This window comes from Nomascus leucogenys, unplaced genomic scaffold (assembly GCF_006542625.1).
Source record: "Nomascus leucogenys isolate Asia unplaced genomic scaffold, Asia_NLE_v1 001102F_54143_qpd_obj, whole genome shotgun sequence".
In the NCBI taxonomy this organism is placed as follows: domain Eukaryota; kingdom Metazoa; phylum Chordata; class Mammalia; order Primates; family Hylobatidae; genus Nomascus; species Nomascus leucogenys.
The window spans coordinates 612-21,805 of record NW_022097566.1 but is presented as its reverse complement, the minus strand read 5'-3'; the positions used below and the strand labels follow the sequence as shown (position 1 = coordinate 21,805).

Here is a 21,194-nt window from a genome sequence, read left to right as displayed (position 1 = left end):
ATTAGCCAAGTGTGGTAGCGGGCACCTGTAGTCCCAGCTACTCAGGAGGCTGAGGCAGGAGAATGGCGTGAACCCGGGAGGCGGAGCTTGCAGTGAGCTGAGATCACCACTGTGCTCCAGCCTGGGCGACAGAAAGAGCGAGACTCCATCTTAAAAAAAAAAAAAAAGATTGAGATATTGTTGTTTCTCTAGAACTGAGCCGAGAACTGTCCTTGCCTTGTGCATGGTATTTTCCAGGTGGTTTGGACCCACTAATACGAGGCCTTCTTGCAAGACCAGCCAAACTGCAGGTGCAGGATCAGCTGATGAATGAGGAGCTGACGGAAAGGCTCTTTGTGCTGTCCAATTCCAGCACCTTGGATCTGGCGTCCATCAACCTGCAGAGGGGCCGGGACCACGGGCTGCCAGGTCTGCCAGTTCCTTCCCTTGCACACCTCATGCAGCTGCTGCGGGATTTGCCAAGCTAGTAACCTGCTGCTAGAGAAACTGATTTACAGTAAAACAATCGCAAATCTAACGCCTTCTAAGCAATGGCTCTTAAAGGGCTCCAGTTCATTCAGCTAAAGAGGCCACTTCCAGCTTTTCTTAGAGATAGAAATGGCACGAAGAGGGTGGTTCTGAACCTCCCAGGAATGTATGAGCTGGGACCTTGAGAAACAGCCACTTCTAGTAGAGGGAGGAGGCAGTGCGCAGGCAGACAATGGCAGGTCTGTGTCTGGCGTCCCAGGAAGCTCCTGGGATGGCTAGAGTGCCCCCCTCCCTTTCTCCTCCCCACCACAAGGTCCCAGGGCCCGCAGAGATCATTCCACCACATCAGGACTGCTGTTAACTAACTGGTCCAAGCTGGCCCCTGGCAGGAGTGGCTGCTTCTCTCAAGCCAGCAGCCCCTTGTGCTTCCCACACCCCACCTGGCTCCTGCCTTTCCCAGGCCCCACCCCGCAGCCTCCTCCCTGACCTGCCCAGTTCCCAACTCCCTGACCTCAGGCCCACCTCAGGCTTCCCTCCTCTGGGCTCCTAGGTGGTTTGGTTGTCTGGTCAACCTGCAGCACCTGTCTAGACCTGATCCCCTGACACCTTGTATTCTGTGTGCGGCTCCGTTCTCTCCATGTACCCTAAGAGGTTGGGAGGTGCCCTCCTGTTGTGTGTGGGTGACATGTAAGATGGACAGTGCTGCTAAGTCCTGTCGTGCCCCGTCCCTGGGCCTTCCTCTGTCCCCTGGCCGTTCCCCCATCCCTATCTTCCTCACCAGTGGCGTCTGGAAGGGCTGGGATCAGCAGCCACACAGGCTGTGAATATCTGGGGACTAAATGTGAGTTGGGAGGATGCAGAAGGGGCCCCCATGTGTGTCAGGATAACGCACACTGTCCCCCTCACTCCCTGCACCCAAACACAGCTGCTTCCTTGTTACCAGAGCTCAGGGAGCACAGCCCACACATGCCTTCACACACCGGGCACACACCTGCACATGCCTGCACATGCCTGGCACATGCCCAGCACATACCCAGCACACACCTGCCCACACATGCCTAGCACACACCTGCACAGGCCTGCCCACGCCTGCACATGCCCAGCACATACCCAGCACACACCTGCACATGGCCACACATGCCCAGCACATATTCAGCACACACCAGCACATGCCCACACATGCCCAGCACATACCCACACATGCCCAGCACATACCCAGCACATGCCTGCACCCGCCTTGCCTCTGGCTGGGCCCCCCTTTGCTGCTGGCCCTGCTCAGGCCCCATAGCTTGATCTCCTCATGTTCCCATTGCTAACTTCCCTGAGCTAACTGCGCCAGAGAGCAGGCGACCCCTTCCCGGCTCTCACAACCCCCACCTTCCTCTGCTTCACTTTTCACCAACTGAAATGTGGCCAAAGGCAAAAACCCACATTCCCACTGGCCTGCGGGTCTCCCCGTAGATCATAAGCCCCAGAGGAAGGGCTGTGTTTCAGGGCTGGGGTCGTTAGCACCCAGAACCGTCGACTGGCACAGAACAGACACTTAGGGAACCCTCACTGAATGAATGAATGAGTGAATGAATGAATGAATCGCTAGCACCCAGAACCGTCGACTGGCACAGAACACCCACTTAGGGAACCCTCACTGAATGAATGAATGAGTGAATGAATGAATGAATCGCTAGCACCCAGAACCGTCGACTGGCACAGAACAGGCACTTAGGGAACCCTCACTGAATGAATGAATGAGTGAATGAATGAATGAATCGCTAGCACCCAGAACCGTCGACTGGCACAGAACAGACACTTAGGGAACCCTCACTGAATGAATGAATGAGTGAATGAATGAATGAATCGCTAGCACCCAGAACCGTCGACTGGCACAGAACACCCACTTAGGGAACCCTCACTGAATGAATGAATGAGTGAATGAATGAATGAATCGCTAGCACCCAGAACCGTCGACTGGCACAGAACAGGCACTTAGGGAACCCTCACTGAATGAATGAATGAGTGAATGAATGAATGAATCGCTAGCACCCAGAACCGTCGACTGGCACAGAACAGACACTTAGGGAACCCTCAATGAATGAATGAGTGAATGAATGAATGAATCGCTAGCACCCAGAACCGTCGACTGGCACAGAACAGACACTTAGGGAACCCTCACTGAATGAATGAATGAGTGAATGAATGAATGAATCGCTAGCACCCAGAACCGTCGACTGGCACAGAACACGCACTTAGGGAACCCTCACTGAATGAATGAATGAATGAATGGGCGAATAAACGCTGACAAGGACAGAAGGGCCTAGTGGGAAGGGAACAGGAGTAAGACCAGCACACAGCCAGACTTGTGTTCAGAAGACCTGGGATTGGACCTGAGGAGTTCAATTTTGGATGAATCAGTTAATTAACCTGTATGTTTCCCAGTTCCTCCCCTGAGCACCCAGGACAGTAGAGTCAACCTCATTTTGAGTGTCGGGGACACACACACAAGAGTGCTTGGTGTAAGCACACAGGAGGAGTCATGACACAGCATTGTAAGAGCTGCCACGTGGGTCCCACACAGGAGGAGTCATGACACAGCATTGTAAGAGCTGCCACGTGGGTCCCACATAGGACGAGTCATGACACAGCATTGTAAGAGCTGCCACGTGGGTCCCACACAGGACGAGTCATGACACAGCAGTGTAAGAGCTGCCACCGTGGTCCCACACAGGGAGGAGTCATGACACAGCATTGTAAGAGCTGCCACGTGGGTCCCACACAGGAGGAGTCATGACACAGCAGTGTAAGAGCTGCCACGTGGGTCCCACACAGGAGGAGTCATGACACAGCAGTGTAAGAGCTGCCACACGTGGTCCCACACAGGAGGAGTCATGACACAGCAGTGTAAGAGCTGCCACGTGGGTCCCACACAGGAGAGTCATGACACAGCAGTGTAAGAGCTGCCACATGGGTCCCACACAGGAGGAGTCATGACACAGCATTGTAAGAGCTGCCACGTGGGTCCCACACAGGAGGAGTCATGACACAGCATTGTAAGAGCTGCCACGTGGTCCCACACAGGAGGAGTCTGACACAGCATTGTAAGAGCTGCCACGTGGGTCCCACACAGGAGGAGTCATGACACAGCAGTGTAAGAGCTGCCACGTGGGTCCCACACAGGAGAGTCATGACACAGCATTGTAAGTGCACGTGGGCCCACAGGAGAGTCATGACACAGCATGTAAGAGCTGCCACGTGGGTCCCACACAGGAGGAGTCATGACACAGCAGTGTAAGAGCGGCCACGTGGGTCCCACACAGGAGAGTCATGACACAGCGGTGTAAGAGCTGCCACGTGGGTCCCACACAGGAGAGTCATGACACAGCGGTGTAAGAGCTGCCACGCGTGGGTCCCACACAGGAGTCGTGACACAGCAGTATAAGAGCTGCCACGCGTGGGTCCCTGCGGCCTGCAGTTCAAAGCCCACTGCATGTGTTAGCACTCTATACCCCAGCCACCGTAGAAGGCCGGGCTGCGATCACTTTCTAAAAGATGGATCAAGAGACTGAAGCACAGACAGTTTAGGCAACTTCCCCAGGTCTGAATTCCAGTACCTGGAGGCATCGATGCACCAGAAAGGCCACAAACCTGACAGAGGCTTCATTAGATTTGATCAGTTGGATCCGAGGATAAATTAGATAAAAGAGAAACGCTGGTGTCTCAGCAAGCTGAGCTGCTGCGACGGTGATTTCCACTGCGCCCTGAAAGCCTTTGTTGTGCTTTACGGGGAATATAAAATGTACAACCTTCCCCAAAACACTTTTTTGCTGCTGGGCACAGTGGCTCACACCTGTAATCCCAGCACTTTGGGAGGCCGAGGCGGGCAGATCACGAGTTCAGGAGTTCAAGACCAGCCTGGCCAGATGGTGAAACCCTGTCTCTACTAAAAATACAAAAAATCAGCTGGGCGTGGTGACAGCACCTGTAATCCCAGCTACTTGAGAGACTGAGGCAGGAGAATTGCTTGAACCCAGGAGGCAGAGATTGCAGTGAGACGAGATCACACGCCTCTGCACTCCAGCCTGGGTGACACAGCGAGACTCAGTCAAAACGACAACAACAAAAAACACTTTTTCTGCATTCCTGTTTCTGCGGTGTCTCCCACAGGCAGGGACATCTGAAGTGATGTTGTTTCTTCCCAGCTCTGTGGCCTCTGGAGCTGTGATGAGCTTCAGCCTCCATGTCTCCTTCCCAGGCCTTGCACGTTTTCCCTCTAGAGTTGGAAAAAGATGCAAATATGTTTCCTCTTAGAGCAATAAGAAAGGAAAATACCCTTCTAACTTCGTTATTTTTTCTTTTTAAAATTAAGATTTCCATCTCTCACAGGTATTAGAAATGGTTTAATTATTTTGGACTACTTAAACAGTTCGACAGTGGTCTAAAATGACTATATAGAAACTTTCTCTCCTCATTTCAGAACTTTAATTTGCTCATTATTTTGGTTTCTCACTAGTCTGAAAATAACTGATTCTTTTAGTAAATATTTAGTGAAATAACTGCTGTGTCCGCCAAGCCCTGTGGCAAGCAATGGGCGTCTGTTTTCTATATAAACCGAGTGTCTACAGGTTACCTGTTCCTGGAGCTGAGAAGTTTGTGGGGTATGTTTGGGATGGTCTAGGCTAAAGTAGATTGCGGGATAAAGATGACATTTTGTTGGAGGTGCTGAGGTGGAGAGACACAGGTGCCTCTTGACGGGGCAAAGCACTTCCCGGTGGCTTTGATGAGAGGGCTGCGATGGCCCATTTGGAGAGAGAAAACGAGAGTGGTTTCTGCAGATCACAGGGCGGCAGAGCCCACTACGGACAGCAGGAGTCAGGCTGAGGCAGCGCAGCTTCTCACGGGGGCTGGGGGGAACCCTTGCCAGACGCAGCAGTGCCAGGCCTATGGGGCCAGCCAAGGGGGGTGACTCTAGCAGCACAAGAGTCAGACACACACTTGTTCCTCCTGATGGTGAACCAGGGAGCCGCCCTTTAAGAAATGGACTCAATGGCACCTGACAGCAGTTTTCTGAAAGCTCAGGATTTTTTTGTTTTTTGGTTTTTGTTTTTTTGAGACGAAGTCTCACTCTTGTCACCCAGGCTGGAGAGCAACGGGGTGATCTCAGCTCACTGCAACCTCCATCTCCCAGGTTCAAGCAATTCTCCTGCCCCAGCCTCCTGAGTAGCTGGGATTACAGGCACCCGCCACCACGCCCAGCTAATTTTTGTATTTTTAATACAGATGGAATTTCACCATGCTGGCCAGGCTGGTCTCAAACTCCTGACCTCAGGCAATCCACCCGCCTCGGCCTCCAAAAGTGCTGGGATTACAGGCGTGAGCCACCGCATCTGGCCTCTAGAAGCTCAGATTTTGAATCTCACTCGTGCCTTCCTCTTTCACTTTGCCCATTCTTCCAATCTGTCTTCTTCCAAGTTGTTCCCACCCCTTGGCTCCATGAGTCTGTTTATCACATGGGCATCCCCTTCCTAGACTAACTGGAGGATGCCCGGCTATTTCTCCCAGTTCTGTTTGGTCTAAACATGAGACACCATGAGGCCCAACCTTCTGTCCCATGAAAGCCTCACTGCCCCTGGGGGGAACCGGCCCAGTGCTCACATGTTGCTGTGCGTGCACTTGTCCGGGACTTCTGCTGGGAGCCTGTGGTGGGCAGGGCGCTGAGGGTAGAACCAGAGACAGTCTTAGCTAAAGCACTGCACAGGGCAGGTGGGTGAGTAGAGACAGTAGCAGAGGCCCTGGGCGGCGCTCTGATCAGACCCCGCGGGAGTGAGGGTCGCCCATCCTTGAGGAGGGAGCACTTCTGGAGGAGGCGACAGCTGAACCAAGAAGAGTGGATGAGGGACGAAGGCGGATGTGAGGAGCGAGGCACAGGGAGGGGCACGAGTGTCAGGCAAAGGCGCAGCCACAGAGTCAGACCATGGATAGGGGCCTGGGAAGGGAGCAGCTCAGGCTTGGGTCAGCAAGCAGGAGGAGTGAGAAGAGAGGCTAGGGATTCACCAGGGTTCTCAGCAAGAAAAGATCTCCAGTCTTCAATATGGAGATGAGTGGCCAGACAAAGATATTTGTGTGTGTGTGTGTGCATGTGTGTGTGTGAGTGTGTGTGGGGGGGGTAGGGGGCACGTGCTGGCTTTTGTGTGTGCTCCTGATGTCATTGTGGGAGGCAAATCCTGAAGAGAATGCGGAGCTGTTTCGGTTGCCCTGTAGAGGCGAGAACTAAGCGCAGGCTGGGCGATAACAGGAATGCACTTAGATGTCGTTGACTGGGCATTCTTGCTGTCTCCAGCTCCTTTATGAACAAACCCTGCAAAAAGAGCTCTGGCATCCGAGCTGGAACATCCTAGCCTGGCAAACTGCCGGGCAGTGTCACAGGGTGGGACAGGACTCTGTCCTGCTGCGCTTCCAGTCTCGGGGACCATGACGTGAGTGAGATGGGCTGAACAAAGGTTCAGGTCTGTGAGAGAAACCCTGCAGCCTCTCCCCTGTGCAGGTTACAATGAGTGGAGGGAGTTCTGCGGCCTGCCTCGCCTGGAGACCCCCGCTGACCTGAGCACAGCCATCGCCAGCAGGAGCGTGGCCGACAAGATCCTGGGCTTGTACAAGCATCCTGACAACATCGATGTCTGGCTGGGAGGCTTAGCTGAAAACTTCCTCCCCAGGGCTCGGACAGGGCCCTTGTTTGCCTGTCTCATTGGGAAGCAGATGAAGGCTCTGCGGGATGGTGACTGGTAGGTTCCTGCACAGAGGCGGGTGGTTTGCATTGGTTCTGAAGCCAGCCAGACCTGCATTCAAATTCCGGCTCCACCGTTCAACTCTTACGTAAGCCTGGTCAGGTTGTTTCTCCCACCCACAGCTTCCTTAACCTAGAACAGTGTTTTTATAACGAGCAACTACAAAGCACATAGCACTTAGAATGGGAGCTAGCGCTGATTTTTCCTAGATCCAACCACACGAGCAAGCAGGCACATAACACAAATTGGACACACTCATGACAGCCCTGAGACTGCATTCCATCCCCCACATCCCCTGACAACGCCCGGGAAAGCACAGAGGTGGACAGTGGCTCAGGCGCATACACAGGCCATGCCCGGCGTTCATGGATGCCTCTGGGCTGGACAGGCCTTCCCCGCGCCCCAGCCCCCGCCTGCAGATAGCAGACGCTTGCCGGTAGCAGAAAGCCGAGGTCCCGCTTTGCCTGCCTGGTACATGTCTGCTCCCTCCACAAGTTCAACCTAGAATTTGGAGGTTTGTACTGGAGGGAGTCAGAGCCAGATCCTGTTCCCATCTGACTGAGTCCATGCCCCCTGTAGAAGCAGGTACACAGGATACCAGTGTTAGGATTTCAGAACAACACAGACAAAAACAATGGGAAAATGTTTTCTTTTGCTTTTAAAGACATCCCTACCTATCCAATTCTCTCTCTATTTTTGGTAGTCACTGTGCCGAGGTCAGATTTTTGTTGTAAAGGATCTGTACTCTTCCCAGAGAGTGCACCTGCCACATGCCGGGGCTTCTGTCCTTTCCCCGGTGTAACTTTTATCTGTAATTTCTGAGATGCAGCATTTCGAAGAGCTACGAACACCTGGGGAGAAATCACCAGGGGAATTTGTCTCCCTCATAGCTGTGTCTTCAGCAAACGTGCGGTTTGGAATTCTCTGGGACATGGGAAGCCACTAGCTCAGAAGGGGGAAGATTTCGCCAGCTTGCCCCATACGTGTGTCTCCCATGCGTGTTTTATGCCACCCATGGTGGAAGCTCCATCTGAAATCAGTGCAGAGGCAGCTGGCAGATTCCTAGGGTGGTACCCCCAATTTCTCATCCTATGTATTAATGACCAAAAATCTCCCCAATGCAAAAATGGGATCAATTAACTTAGGTATAGTGGGGCCTCTTTTTCATGTTCTAAGAGGAATTCATCCCCGTGATGGGAACCAGAAGAGTTTTACATGGCAGGGGAGATGCACATGGGAGATGCACATGGGAGATGCACACGGGAGATGCACACGGGAGATGCATGCTTTACGGCATTCAGGCCGGGAGCTATTGAGGCTTTGGCAACCATTTTCATATTTTGAGAGGAAAGTGGGACTTCATTTCTTCACATTGCAATTTTCTTGATTAATCATGGCCTGGAGGAAGAAGCTGAAGGTAGAGAGACTGTGCAGGGCACCTTGACTTCAGAGTAGAGAGCAGCACCCTCTAAAATAGTTGAATTTGCTGTCATTATTCTTGCTTTTAATACAGCAATACACCCCAGATTACAGCAATGCAGCACAATAGTTGCTCATAGTCAACCAGCAAAGTGGCTCTGAGCCCCTCTTCCATCTGACGCCGCTCGTTCAGACAGCCAGGTGCATGCTGTGCTGCCCCTTCACATCTCGCCCTCCTGCAGGTCCTCAGCGCCTGCACCTGCGCGGCCCCGGGTGCTCGGGGTGCTGGGCAGACGCCACAGGGTCTCCTGCAGGTCCTCAGCGCCTGCACCTGCGCGGCCCCGGGTGCTGGGAGTCTGGGCAGACGCCACAGGGTCTCCTGCAGGTCCTCAGCGCCTGCACCTGAGTGGTCCCGGGTGCTCGGGGGTCTGGGCAGACGCCACAGGGTCTCCTGCAGGTCCTCAGTGCCTGCACCTGAGTGGTCCCGGGTGCTCGGGGGTCTGGGCAGACGCCACAGGGTCTCCTGCAGGTCCTCAGTGCCTGCACCTGAGTGGTCCCGGGTGCTCGGGGGTCTAGGCAGACGCCACAGGGTCTCCTTCAGGTCCTCAGCGCCTGCACCTGCGCGGCCCCGGGTGCTGGGAGTCTGGGCAGACGCCGCAGTAGAGGCTGGCAGCACACAGCAGTGGGCGGCTGGTCCTGAGTGCCTGCCCTGGGGGTTCTCCATGCACCATGACCTTACTCACTGTCTCCTTCTCTGGAGGTTTTGGTGGGAGAACAGCCACATCTTCACGGATGCTCAGAGGCGTGAGCTGGAGAAGCACTCCCTGTCTCGGGTCATCTGTGACAACACCGGCCTCACCAGGGTGCCCGTGGATGCCTTCCAAGTCGGAAAATTCCCTGAAGACTTTGAGTCTTGTGACAGCATCCCTGGCATGAACCTGGAGGCCTGGAGGGAAACCTTTCCTCAAGGTAATGTTTGGTCTCTTCTCACACCACGTTATAGCATGTGCATCTCATCAAACAAAGCTTATCTTCCCCAGGAGCTGATTTTAACTTTTCACTGTTTAGAAAACAGTGTCAACGCCCTGCCTTACACCCTCAGGGCAGCTCCCGGGGCGGGGCGGGACCCTTCTCTAGTGAGAAAGGAACTGGAGGCCTAGAGAAAGGGAGCCAGCGGGGCCCGACCTGGGAAGTGGCCGTGTGTGCTGCGTGGGTGCTCAGTGACTGACCACAGCAGGGCTCCCCGGCCTCGGCACCAGCCCCTCCAGGGCACAAGCGCACCGTGACAGGGACGTTGGTGTGTGGTTTTCTTTTCTCGTAGTTTGACTACATGTCAAACTGTCCACATTTCATAGACGACAAGTGTGGCTTCCCGGAGAGCGTGGAGAATGGAGACTTTGTGCACTGTGAGGAGTCTGGGCGGCGCGTGCTGGTGTATTCCTGCCGGCACGGGTATGAGCTCCAAGGCCAGGAGCAGCTCACCTGCACCCAGGAAGGATGGGATTTCCAGCCTCCCCTCTGCAAAGGTCAGTCCTTCCTTTAATGACAATTACAAAACATCTGCATGTTTCTCATATAAATTAACAATGCAATGTCATTGAAAGTTTCTTCGCCAAAAGGTGCTTCCGAAACTGTTATCTTCCCAGGAGCGATTTGAGGATAGAAAGCAAGGGCTCTCCCCTTGGCCATGTTCCCAGCGGGCCTCTTTCTAGGTAGTGAGGCCTCAGGACAGGCACATGGAATCGTGCCAATGGGGTCACCGGTGAGGGAAGAGAGAGGAGTCCGTGAGTTCCAGGCAAAGTTGGGGTGAACTCGCAGGGGCGCTTTCTCAAAGGGAACACAGCAGCAAACATCTCCACTCCAGGAACCCATAGAGTAAGGCTCGCCTCCACCTCCACCTCCTACAGGTGGCTGATTCCCAAGCCCATGCGTGGTCCTCCTCCAGCCACTGGGTTCCACTCCCAGCCTCCCGCATGTTTAGGTGTGGACAGGTGTGGCCTCCCGTGGTAATTTGAGAGCAGGATGGGGAGGCACCTTACAGGCCGAAAGGCAAGACAGCCGTGGGCCACCTCCACCTGCTCCTCCCATGCGGGTGTCAGCCCAGGGCAGCTGGGAGCAGGTGTGCTGGACAACAGAGCCTCCCAGGGGAAGAGCCGGGTACTGGGGTCCCTCTGCGGGGAGCAGCAGAATGAGAGTCCCCGTCTGACTGTTCTGAGACAGAGCCCTCTGGGTGCGACTCCTGAGGCTGGGGCTTCCTGTCAGAGCAGCTCGCGTTCCCCAACTACTTCAGAAATGCTCTGCAACAAAACCTGGGCCACTGGTTCTGGTCTCATGGGCCGGTGGGGTCAGGGCAGGCAGGGGCAGGAATGGCTGCTGTTCTCGGAGGAAGGTTGCTCAGACGATACTCACCAGCAATCTTTAGAAGGCCAACCAGCTGCCTTCAGGGACTGCAATTTAGGGGAGGAAAATTGGCATCAGACTCACAGCCTCCTGTGAGCTACCTGCTATGAGCTGCACTTACCTAGACTGCAGAAGAAAGAGATGGTCTCATGCAAGAATCTGGCTGGTTTGCAAGCAGAAATAAAAGCAAAGTCCACAGTTTTCAGTTTTCTCAGAGTTTTCAGAAGATGAGAGTCCTGGAGCCAGTGCTTTGGGAGACCCAGGTGAGAGAATCCTTTGAGGCCAGGAGTTCAAGACCAGCCTGAGAAACATAGTGAAACCCCATCTCTACCAAAAAAAAGACCTGGAGGGGGATGGCGTGATAAGTTGCACAAGGTCAATGTGCTCAGTGCCATTGAACTGTACATTTAAAAATGGCTGAGGTGGTAAATTTTACATTATGTATAATTTAGCACAATAACAAAATTTCCATTTCAATTTTGAAAGTCCAAAATGTTTGTCCTTGAAGGGTTGCAGTGGCCAACTGCTTCCAGACCCTCAGTCATAAAGGGAGAGGCTGAGACCCTGTGTGCACCAGAGACCCACCAGGACTCCGTGCTGTGGCAGGGGTCAGGTAGGGGTGCGGCTCCTGCCAAGTCTGCGGTCTCAGGTGCCCTCCCGGGAGCCACTTTCCCATTAAGACAGGAGAGAAGGGATGAGGAGAGGAAGAAGCAAAGCTGGCTGGGGAACAGTGCCTGGGAAATAACTTTCAGAGTCTCTAACAGCACAGGGCGCTGCCTGGGCATAGATAGGGCAGAGGTCTGCTTCACAGGTGAGGGAGGTGTCATCACTGGAAACCAGCCTGGGCTGGAAACCCTCTGTTTAAACTGGTAATTCCACAATGTCAGATTTGCAGACGTGCTCCCCTGCTGCATTTTGGGATTGGTCATGAATGACGGTGTACAAGGAAATCACCCAGAGATTAGACAGTGCCCCAGAGAACAGCAGACCAGGATGTCTCTCCCAGAGAACTTTCCAGAAGCCTCAGTGATAGATACACAACTACTCTGTCGGGTGATGACGTCTGTGTAAACTCGTGGTTGCTGTTAACACTATTGCATGACTCCTGGCCGTAGGCTGTGCCGCTGACCCTTCAGTGACAAAAGGATCACGAATCGCAAGGTTTTCCTGTTCCCTTGGCTTAGAGACTGTGCAAACTTGAAATGGCCACTTCACCCACGATTCCTGCTTTTCCCTGTTGGCATTACAGTTAAGGAATTGATGGCAGGTGCTTCAGGGCATAGCACGCTGCGTGTTCTATGTTAACAAGCCTTCCTACGGTGCATTTCACTGTACACCTGCGTCTTGCCCAAATACCCAGATGTGTCACGTGACCATTTTAGTTTCATTTTAAATATGGATGACCCCGAAGTGCTACTCACAGGGATCTTCAAGGTGCAAATAAAAGATGGGTGAGATCTTAGAGTGGATCAGGAAGGGAGACCGCTGGTGTCCTGCAACCTGCCTGTGTGGAGCTGCCCCCCGTGCGCGTGCCCTCTGACCTTCCGCCTGGGACGTTGCTCGTCTGTCTCCTAAATGAGGAATGCTCCTCCAGCCTCCTCTAGACCATCCTATGCCATCAAAATCACTCTTCTGTTCTTTCTTTTTTTGGATTTATTTTATGTTATTATTATTATACTTTAAGTTTTAGGGTACATGTGCACAATGTGCAGGTTTGTTACATATGTATCCATGTGCCATGCTGGTGTGCTGCACCCATTAACTCGTCATTTAGCATTAGGTATATCTCCTAATGCTGTCCCTCCCCCCTCCCCACAACAGTCCCCGGAGTGTGATGTTCCCCTTCCTGTGTCCATGTGTTCTCATTGTTCAATTCCCACCTGTGAGTGACAACATGTGGTGTTTGGTTTTTTGTCCTTGAGATAGTTTACTGAGAATGATCATTTCCAGTTTCATCCATGTCCCTACAAAGGACATGAACTCATCCTTTTTTATGGCTGCATAGTATTCCATGTTGTATATGTGCCACATTTTCTTAATCCAGTCTATTGTTGGACATTTGGGTTGGTTCCAAGTCTTTGCTATTGTGAATGGTGCTGCAATAAACATACATGTGCATGTGTCTTTATAGCAGCATGATTTATAGTCCTTTGGGTATATACCCAGTAATGGGATGGCTGGGTCAAATGGTATTTCTAGATCTAGATCCCTGAGGAATTGCCACACTGACTTCCACAATGGTTGAACTAGTTTACAGTCCCACCAACAGTGCAAAAGTGTTCCTATTTCTCCACCTCCTCTCCAGCACCTGTTGTTTCCTGACTGTTTAATGATGGCCATTCTAATTGGTGTGAGATGGTATCTCATTGTGGTTTTGATTTGCATTTCTCTGATGGCCAGTGATGAGCATTTTTTCATGTGTTTTTTGGCTGCATAAATGTCTTCTTTTGGGAAGTGTCTGTTCATATCCTTTGCCCACTTTTTGATGGGGTTGTTTTTTTCTTGTAAATTTGTTTGAGTTCATTGTATATTCTGGATATTAGCCCTTTGTCAGATGAGTAGGTTGCGAAAATTTTCTCCCATTTTGTAGGTTGCCTGTTCACTGTGATGGTAGTTTCTTTTGCTGTGCAGAAGCTCTTTAATTAGATCCCATTTGTCAATTTTGGCTTTGTTGCCACTGCTTTTGGTGTTTTAGACATGAAGTCCTTGCCCACGCCTATGTCCTGAATGGTATTGCCTAGGTTTTCTTCTAAGGTTTTTATGGTTTTAGGTCTAACATGTAAGTCTTTAATCCATCTTGAATTAATTTTTGTATAAGGTGTAAGGAAGGGATCCAGTTTCAGCTTTCTACATATGGCTAGCCAGTTTCATTTATCTTCCTTGATTTTTAGTCCAACAATTAACAGCTGTCTGAAGTTAAGATCCATTGTAAGAAGGACTATTTCTCAACCAGTCTGGGTGCTCCCGAGGGTGCAGGAGTGTTTCTCAGCATGGTCCATGCACAGCAGCCAGTGCTCCTGGCAGGCTCCCCGGCTGCAGCAACAACATCACCAAGCAGCTTATTACACCTGCGGCATCTGGGGCCACCACAATCCCTGAGTCAGAATCCACACTCTTCACAAGACCCCATTAGACTGTGTATGTGAAGGTCTGAGACACGCGTCGGCCAACCCTAACTCGTCTTCTCTCTCTAGTTCACTAACTTGGGCCCAACTTCATGTTCTCCTGCCACAGACATTTCAGTAGCCATTTAATCTGTCTCCCAAAAGTGCTGAGCCTTTGTGTGCCTCCACGTTTTCAAATGCGAAGTGAGGACGGGAATAAGGCATCGATTTAAATTAGTTATAAATGCACAGTACAAAGAGCGGGGTGCAGGCCTGTGGTTATTAACACTGTGTGCTCAGGAGCTGTGCTCTGAATGCCGGGACGGCCACACCCAGAACCATTGCGCTGCAGTTAGCAGGGTGTCTGTTGACTTGGAAGAGTGTTGGTGACAAGTCACTCAATAAACATGTAAGCTACACAGCAATGTGTGCATTTGGGAATCTGTTCAGGTTTTTTTTTAAGCAGTGGGCCACCGGCACACACATCACTTTGATGAGTGTCCTCCTGAATGGGAGGGGAGCCCTAGGCTCTGCCCCAGAACCTGTGAATACTGGAGACCTCAGCAGCCTGAGATGGGAACAGGGAGGAGAGACTGCTAACCTTCATCGATACAACTCTTTTTTTGTTCGTTTTATCACATCTATAATTAAAATATATCTTAGAAATAAATGACAAAACTCAAAACTCTGGTACAAATGCGTGTGCACAAATATTTTTACCACAGCTGTTCCCTGCACTAGAAGTTTCAAAATCGAGAATCACAAGGGAAAAAGTATAACAGACAGGAAGCTTTACGTTTATGCTAAATTGATAAGAATATACGTACTCAAGGAGATCCTCAGTGAAACCTCATCAACACGTCTGTGGCTACAGAAAGGAAGGCTGCGGGCTTAACTGAATATTTAATACAGTAAAACGAATAGTATTTGCTGCTCTCTTCTCTACTCAAATTCTACTTATTCACTCAAACTCATTCACATAAAAACTTGATATTAAGGCCAGGTGTGGTGGCTTATGCCCGTAATCCCAGCACTTTGGGAGGCCAAGGCGGGTGGATCATGAAGTCAGTTCAACACCAGCCTAGCCAAGATGGTGAAACCCCATCTCTACTAAAAATACAAAAAAGAAAAATTAGCCGGGCATGGTGATGGGTGCCTGTAATCCCAGCTACCCAGGAGGCTGAGGCAAGAGAATTGCTTGAACTCGGGAGGTGGAGGTTTCAATGAGCCGAGATTGCACCACTGCACTCCAGCCTGGGCGACAGAATGAGACTCCATCTCCAAAAAAAAAAAAAAAAAAGCTGGCAAATGCATTGCAGTGAGTCTCCTCTGAGTGCCTTGATGTTGCGAATTTCAAATAGATAAAAAGCTTTGAGTCAGTGGCTTTTTCCATGAGTTATTGTCAGGAGGTTATACAGTAAACGAATATACATAAATGCTTTGTGCGTATTACGGAAAATACAGTTTGCAACCAGTACTAATTTGCTTAGAGAGATGGAAACATCTGTGCCCATCTGCACGCTCAGTACACATGGAGACTGTGGACGCCATGGTCGTCTGCACACTCACTGCACGTGGAGACGTGTGGACACCACGGCTGCTCTTCCTGAAACTCACGGCGAAGCAGAGAGCAGAGCCTCGGCCTCCATGCAGGTGGCTCTGGTATCTGGGGACACTGCGGCTGAGGCTGGTTTCCTCCTCTGTCGGGAGCGCTGCTCTTCAGACAGGGCCGATTTGTCCCCCGCTTCCTGTCCATCCTGGGAAGGAGACCTACACAGCGCTGGCCCCTGACTCGGCCTTCTGCTTAGAAGAAACTGACTGTGGGTGGAGGGTTGTGGGCCAAACTGTGCCCCCAAAAAGCTATGCTCAAGTTCTAGCCCCGTGTACCTCTGCATGTGGCGTGATGAAGACGCAAGGCCTTTGCAGGTGCCATCGAGTTAAAATGAGGCTGTCGGGTGCATCCTGCTCCAATGCGCAGTGTCCTCGTAGGAAGAGGAGACAAGACACAGAGAGACGGGACCGTGTGGAGGCCCAGGATGGAAACAAAGCATCTGCCAGGCATGGGACCCCCAGGAGCCAGAGCATGCAGGAAGGACGCCCCCGCACTCCGCCGAGAGCCTGCTGAAGGAGCACCGCCCGGCCGACACCCTGATTTCAGACCTGTGACCTCCAGAACTCTCGGAGGGTGCATTTCTGTTGTTTGGCGCCATCCACTTTGTGATGATTTTTCCCAGCAGCCACAGGGAACTCATACCCAGGATGAGAACTGCAGGGATGGGGTGAGGAGAGGGGGCGGAAGCTGCTCCAAGGGAACTCCCTGAGAGGGATGCAGGGATGTGTTGGCGGCTGCCGTTCCCATTCTGAGGACCCCATCGCACATCCCAGGGGATGAAGAAGAGAAAATGGGCCTGCAGCATTCATGGGTGATGACTTTGATTTTTTATGCGATCATGATGGAAACACTCCCCTACCCCAGGGGCGGCTGCAGATGCCTTCACACAGCTCCGGTGCTTCACAGCTCTGCATAACGGGATGCAGGAGGGGCTGGTTCCAGGGACAGCTTTAGCCAAGAAAGACCTTCTAGGTTTAACAGCCTTGACGTGGTTACCTATACATAAAACACTTTAATAGCTGCTGCAAGATAGAGACAATTAACAGTAGCCGATAGTCAATAGCTTCAATCCTTTGAAATTTCTTGACTTTTTCTTCTTTTTATTTTTTTGAGACAGAGTCTCACTCTGTCACCCAGGCTGGAGTGCAGTGGTACAATCTCTGCTCACTGCAACCTCCGCTTCCTGGGCTCAAGTGATTCTCCTGCCTCAGCCTCCTGAGTAGCTGGGATTACAGGCACCCACCACTGCATCCAGCTCATTTTTGTATTTTTAGTGGAGAGGGGATTTCACCATGTTGGCCAGGCTGGGCTCAAACTCCTGACCTCAGGTGATCTGCCCACCTTAGCCTCCCAAAGTGCTGGGATTACAGGCATAAGCCACCAGACCCGACTTCTTATACTGTTATAGAATGGTTGTCATTATCAATAATGTCATTTTTAAAGACTGTGCCATTTAGAAAGCCTGAGATATCCCCGACACCCTGCTAGCTGTCATAAGCATCGTCTTTGATTCCACGCCCGTTTTTCCCAGCCGACATAATTATACCCATTCTGTAACTGAGAAAACCAGCATGGGCCAGCCTCCCCCGGGTCAGGAGTGGGCAGTCCTGTCCAGTGCAGCTCCTCGCCCTGGGGAGCAGGGGGGCAGCAGACCACCCCAGCTGGCCTTCCAGGCCTCACGGGTCTCCGGCACTGGATCGCCTGAGCACTGCTCAGGTTCACACATTCTCACCATCCTGGGGTGGCCGAGTCGGGGGCCAAGACCCTGTGGCCTATGTGGACCCCGGCTCTTCCACTCAGCGGCGAGACTGGGGAGAGTCCCTCCACCCCTCCCAGTGCCTTCGCTCTGTCTGGGGGTGTCATCAGCACCAGGGCCCCAGGAGTGCAGGGAGGTTGCTGCCTCCAGCCTGGCCCTCGGCGGAGGCTGCACCCAGGCCAGCTCTGTTCCCTCCAAACAGAGCAGCTCCTGGAAGAGGTCACGTCCCCAGCACTGACAGCACCTGTTCCATTTGGAGAATGTGCACTGGGCATGTGGAGCAGATCTGTGACATGCTACTGCTTGTTTTCTAAAATTGGCCAGAAAAGGAATATTATTTGAACAAAATGTACAGCAGGTTATCTGGAAACATAAGCCTAGGGGATGAGGTACTAGGTTGTAGGATTCGTGTGCAGGGGGAGCAGGAGGGGACTCCACATCCTCACTGGCGGTGGCAGGTGGCCCCAGTCCTTGCTCTCAGAGGACCGTCGGCCAGCTGGGAGCATCTGCCTGGGCGAAGCAGACCCTGCCCACCCTCACCCTGGCCCCTTCCTGCCGCCATGTCCTGCACTTGGCCACATTCCACCTTCCCCTATCCCAGGCAAACCCTAATTTCCTCCAGGAAGGCTCCTGTGACTCGGGCCTGAGCGAGCCCCAGTGTGTGGACTCCCTGCAGGCTCAGAGCCCACGGCCAGCGCACATCTGTCTGCTCCTCATTACCTTTTCGGATGTGCGGGGAGCAGGGGGGCAGTTACCCCTAGACCAGGTGGGATGGCAGGCAAAAGGCTGACCTCCGCAGAGAGAAGCACCTCCCAGAACGGGGGCGCTCACGGGAGAAGGGGGTGCAGCCGCTTCCTCTCACCTGTATGGCCTTGTGTGTCTGGCAGATGTGAACGAGTGTGCAGACGGCGCCCACCCCCCCTGCCACGCCTCCGCGAGGTGCAGAAACACCAAGGGCGGCTTCCAGTGCCTCTGTGCGGACCCCTATGAGTTAGGAGACGATGGGAGAACCTGCATAGGTGAGGCTGTTCCCCTCTCTCTCTGTCCGTCCATTTGCGGGTTCTTGTAAAATGAAGAAAAGTGTGTTCAAGTTAGGCAACTGTCAATCACCATCTTGATTGGGAAGGGCAGAGATGAATAAGACACCAAGCCCACGGTGCCCGAGGGGCGTCTGCACTGTGCTGCGGGCGGAGGATGCACTTCGTGTGCCTGCTGTCTGTGCAGAGACCCTCAGTGCATGCTGAGGCTGGGGGCGGCAGCCAGAATGCATTTCCAGACAAGGCCCACACGTGTATACCCAGCCTAGATCACACCCCAGACAAGAAACCTATGAAACAGGCAGAATCCATTACAGACCCATCCATCACCTCTCCTCCTTCTGGGCCCACTCCCCAAACGCACCCGACTGCACCCTGACCAGGGCCAGCAGCACAGCGGCCTGCCTGTCTCCCACCTCCACCTCCAGATGTCCCCACCGGCATGGATGGCCTTGCCCCATCCCCCAGCTCTGCACTCAGCTCAGGGACAGCGTCTTCCTCACCGCTGCCTCCAAGCCAGGTGCCAGCTACACCCAAACTTTTGACCAATTTCCTCCCCTGAAAATTGTGGCTCTTAAGTAAGCACTATCTTTAATCTTCATTTTATAGAAGACGATACTAGTGATAAGAGAGGGCGAGACACGCTCCTGGTCACGCAGCCACTCCATAGCTGGCCGGGAATTTGTGTTAATAGTTTGGCTTCCAGTTCTTATACTAGACTCGAGTTACAGACAGACTTCCTCTGAGCTACTGTCACAGGGGAGTGAGGTCTCCCGAAAGAACCAAGTGCAAGACCCAAATGCAGCAAAGGCAGCTGGGACGTCCAGCCAGGGCGGAGGGGGTCAGTGCAAAACGCTTCATAGCTCAACTTCATGAAGGGGGTTCTGCTAAACTGGAATGATAGGATTTTTGCTGAGACTCAGCTCCTGGTGAAGGACACAAGGGCCAAGGTCAAGGCCAGTCATCAAGCCAGTGACTCTGAAAAGAGATGGCCAGGATGCGGCTGCCCGGGGCCTTCAGAGGCCAGGGATGCTCTTTCTGGTGCTCTCAACTACATCCACCTGACTGGCACGTCCGCCACCCTGTGTCAGGCACACACCCCTCCTGTGTCAGGCACACCCCACTCCTGTGTCAGGCACACCCCACTCCTGTGTCAGGCATAACCCCCCACCCAGTATTAGGCACACCCCCCACCCTATGTTAGGTAACCCCCCCCACCCTGTGTCAGGTGCACCCCCCACCCTATGTTAGGTAACCCCCCACCCTGTGTCAGGTGCACCCCACTATCCTATATCAGCCATATCCCACTCTCCTGTGTCAGGCACACCCCCACCGTGTCAGGCACACACCACCCTCCTGGGTCAAGCACACACCCCCAACCCCATGTCAGGCACACTCCCACCCTGTGTCAAGCACACACCACTATATGTGTCAGGCACACCCCACCCTCTCGTTCAGGCACACTTCACCCTCTCATTTCAGGGACAGCCCACGTTCTTGTTTCAGGGACAGCCCACCCTCTTGTTTCAGACACACCCCACCCTCTTGTTTCAGACACACCCACGCTCTCATTTCAGACACTCCCCACCCTCTCGTTTCGGGCACACCTTACCCTCTCATTTCAGGGACATCCCGCTTTCTCGTTTCAGGGACACCCCACCCTCTCGTTTCAGGGACACCCCACCCTCTCGTTTCAGGGACACCCCACCCTCTCGTTTCAGGGACACCCCACCCTCTCGTTTCAGGGACACCCCACCCTCTTGTTTCAGGGACACACACCCTCTTGTTTCAGGCACACCCCAGCATCTTGTTTCGGGGACACCCCACCCTCTTGTTTCAGGGACACACACCCTCTTGTTTCAGGCACACCCCACCCTCTGTTTCAGGGACACCCCACCCTCTCATTTCAGGGACATCTCACCCTCTCGTTTCAGGGACACCCCACCCTCTCGTTTCAGGGACACCCCACCCTCTGGTTTCAGGGATACCCCACCCTCTTGTTTCAGACACACCCCACCCTCTTGTTTCAGGCACACCCCCTCCCCCTTGTTTCAGGGACACACATCCTCTTATTTCAGGGACACCACATCCTCTTCTTTCAGGCCCACCACACCCTCTTGTTTCAGACACAGCCACCATCTTGTTTCAGACACACCACACTCTCTTGTTTCAGGGACACCCCACCCTCTCGTTTCAGGGACACCCCACCCTCTCGTTTCAGGGACACCCCACACTCTCTTATCAGGGACACCCCACCCTCTCGTTTCAGGCACACCTCACCCTCTCCTTTCAAGGACAGCCCACGTTCTTGTTTCAGGGACAACCCACCCTCTTGTTTCAGGCACACCGCACCCTCTCTTTCAGGGACACCCCACCCTCTCCTTTCAGGCATACCCCACCCTCTGGTTTCAGGGACACCCCACCCTCTTGTTTCAGACACACCCCACCCTCTTGTTTCAGGCACACCCCCTCCCCCTTGTTTCAGGGACTCACATCCTCTTATTTCAGGGACACCACATCCTCTTGTTTCAGGCCCACCACACCCTCTTGTTTCAGACACAGCCACCATCTTGTTTCAGACACACTACACTCTCTTATTTCAGGGACACCCCACCCTCTCAG

General features: G+C 52.9%; 1 protein-coding gene across 1 annotated transcript in view; it reads left to right on the top strand.

Annotated features, from left to right (window-relative positions):
- LOC115834294 (thyroid peroxidase-like) overlaps positions 1-18,554 on the top strand; it is a gene marked incomplete at both ends in the record, with an annotated part of 49,555 nt that extends 31,001 nt beyond the window's left edge. Inside the window, 5 exons of the mRNA XM_030809062.1 lie at positions 238-408; positions 7,004-7,241; positions 9,424-9,632; positions 10,019-10,189; positions 18,423-18,554. Of these exons, the coding sequence (XP_030664922.1) occupies positions 238-408; positions 7,004-7,241; positions 9,424-9,632; positions 10,019-10,189; positions 18,423-18,554 (921 nt within the window). The remainder of the gene's footprint in view (positions 1-237; positions 409-7,003; positions 7,242-9,423; positions 9,633-10,018; positions 10,190-18,422) is intronic.
- Between the last annotated feature and the right edge of the window lie 2,640 nt (positions 18,555-21,194).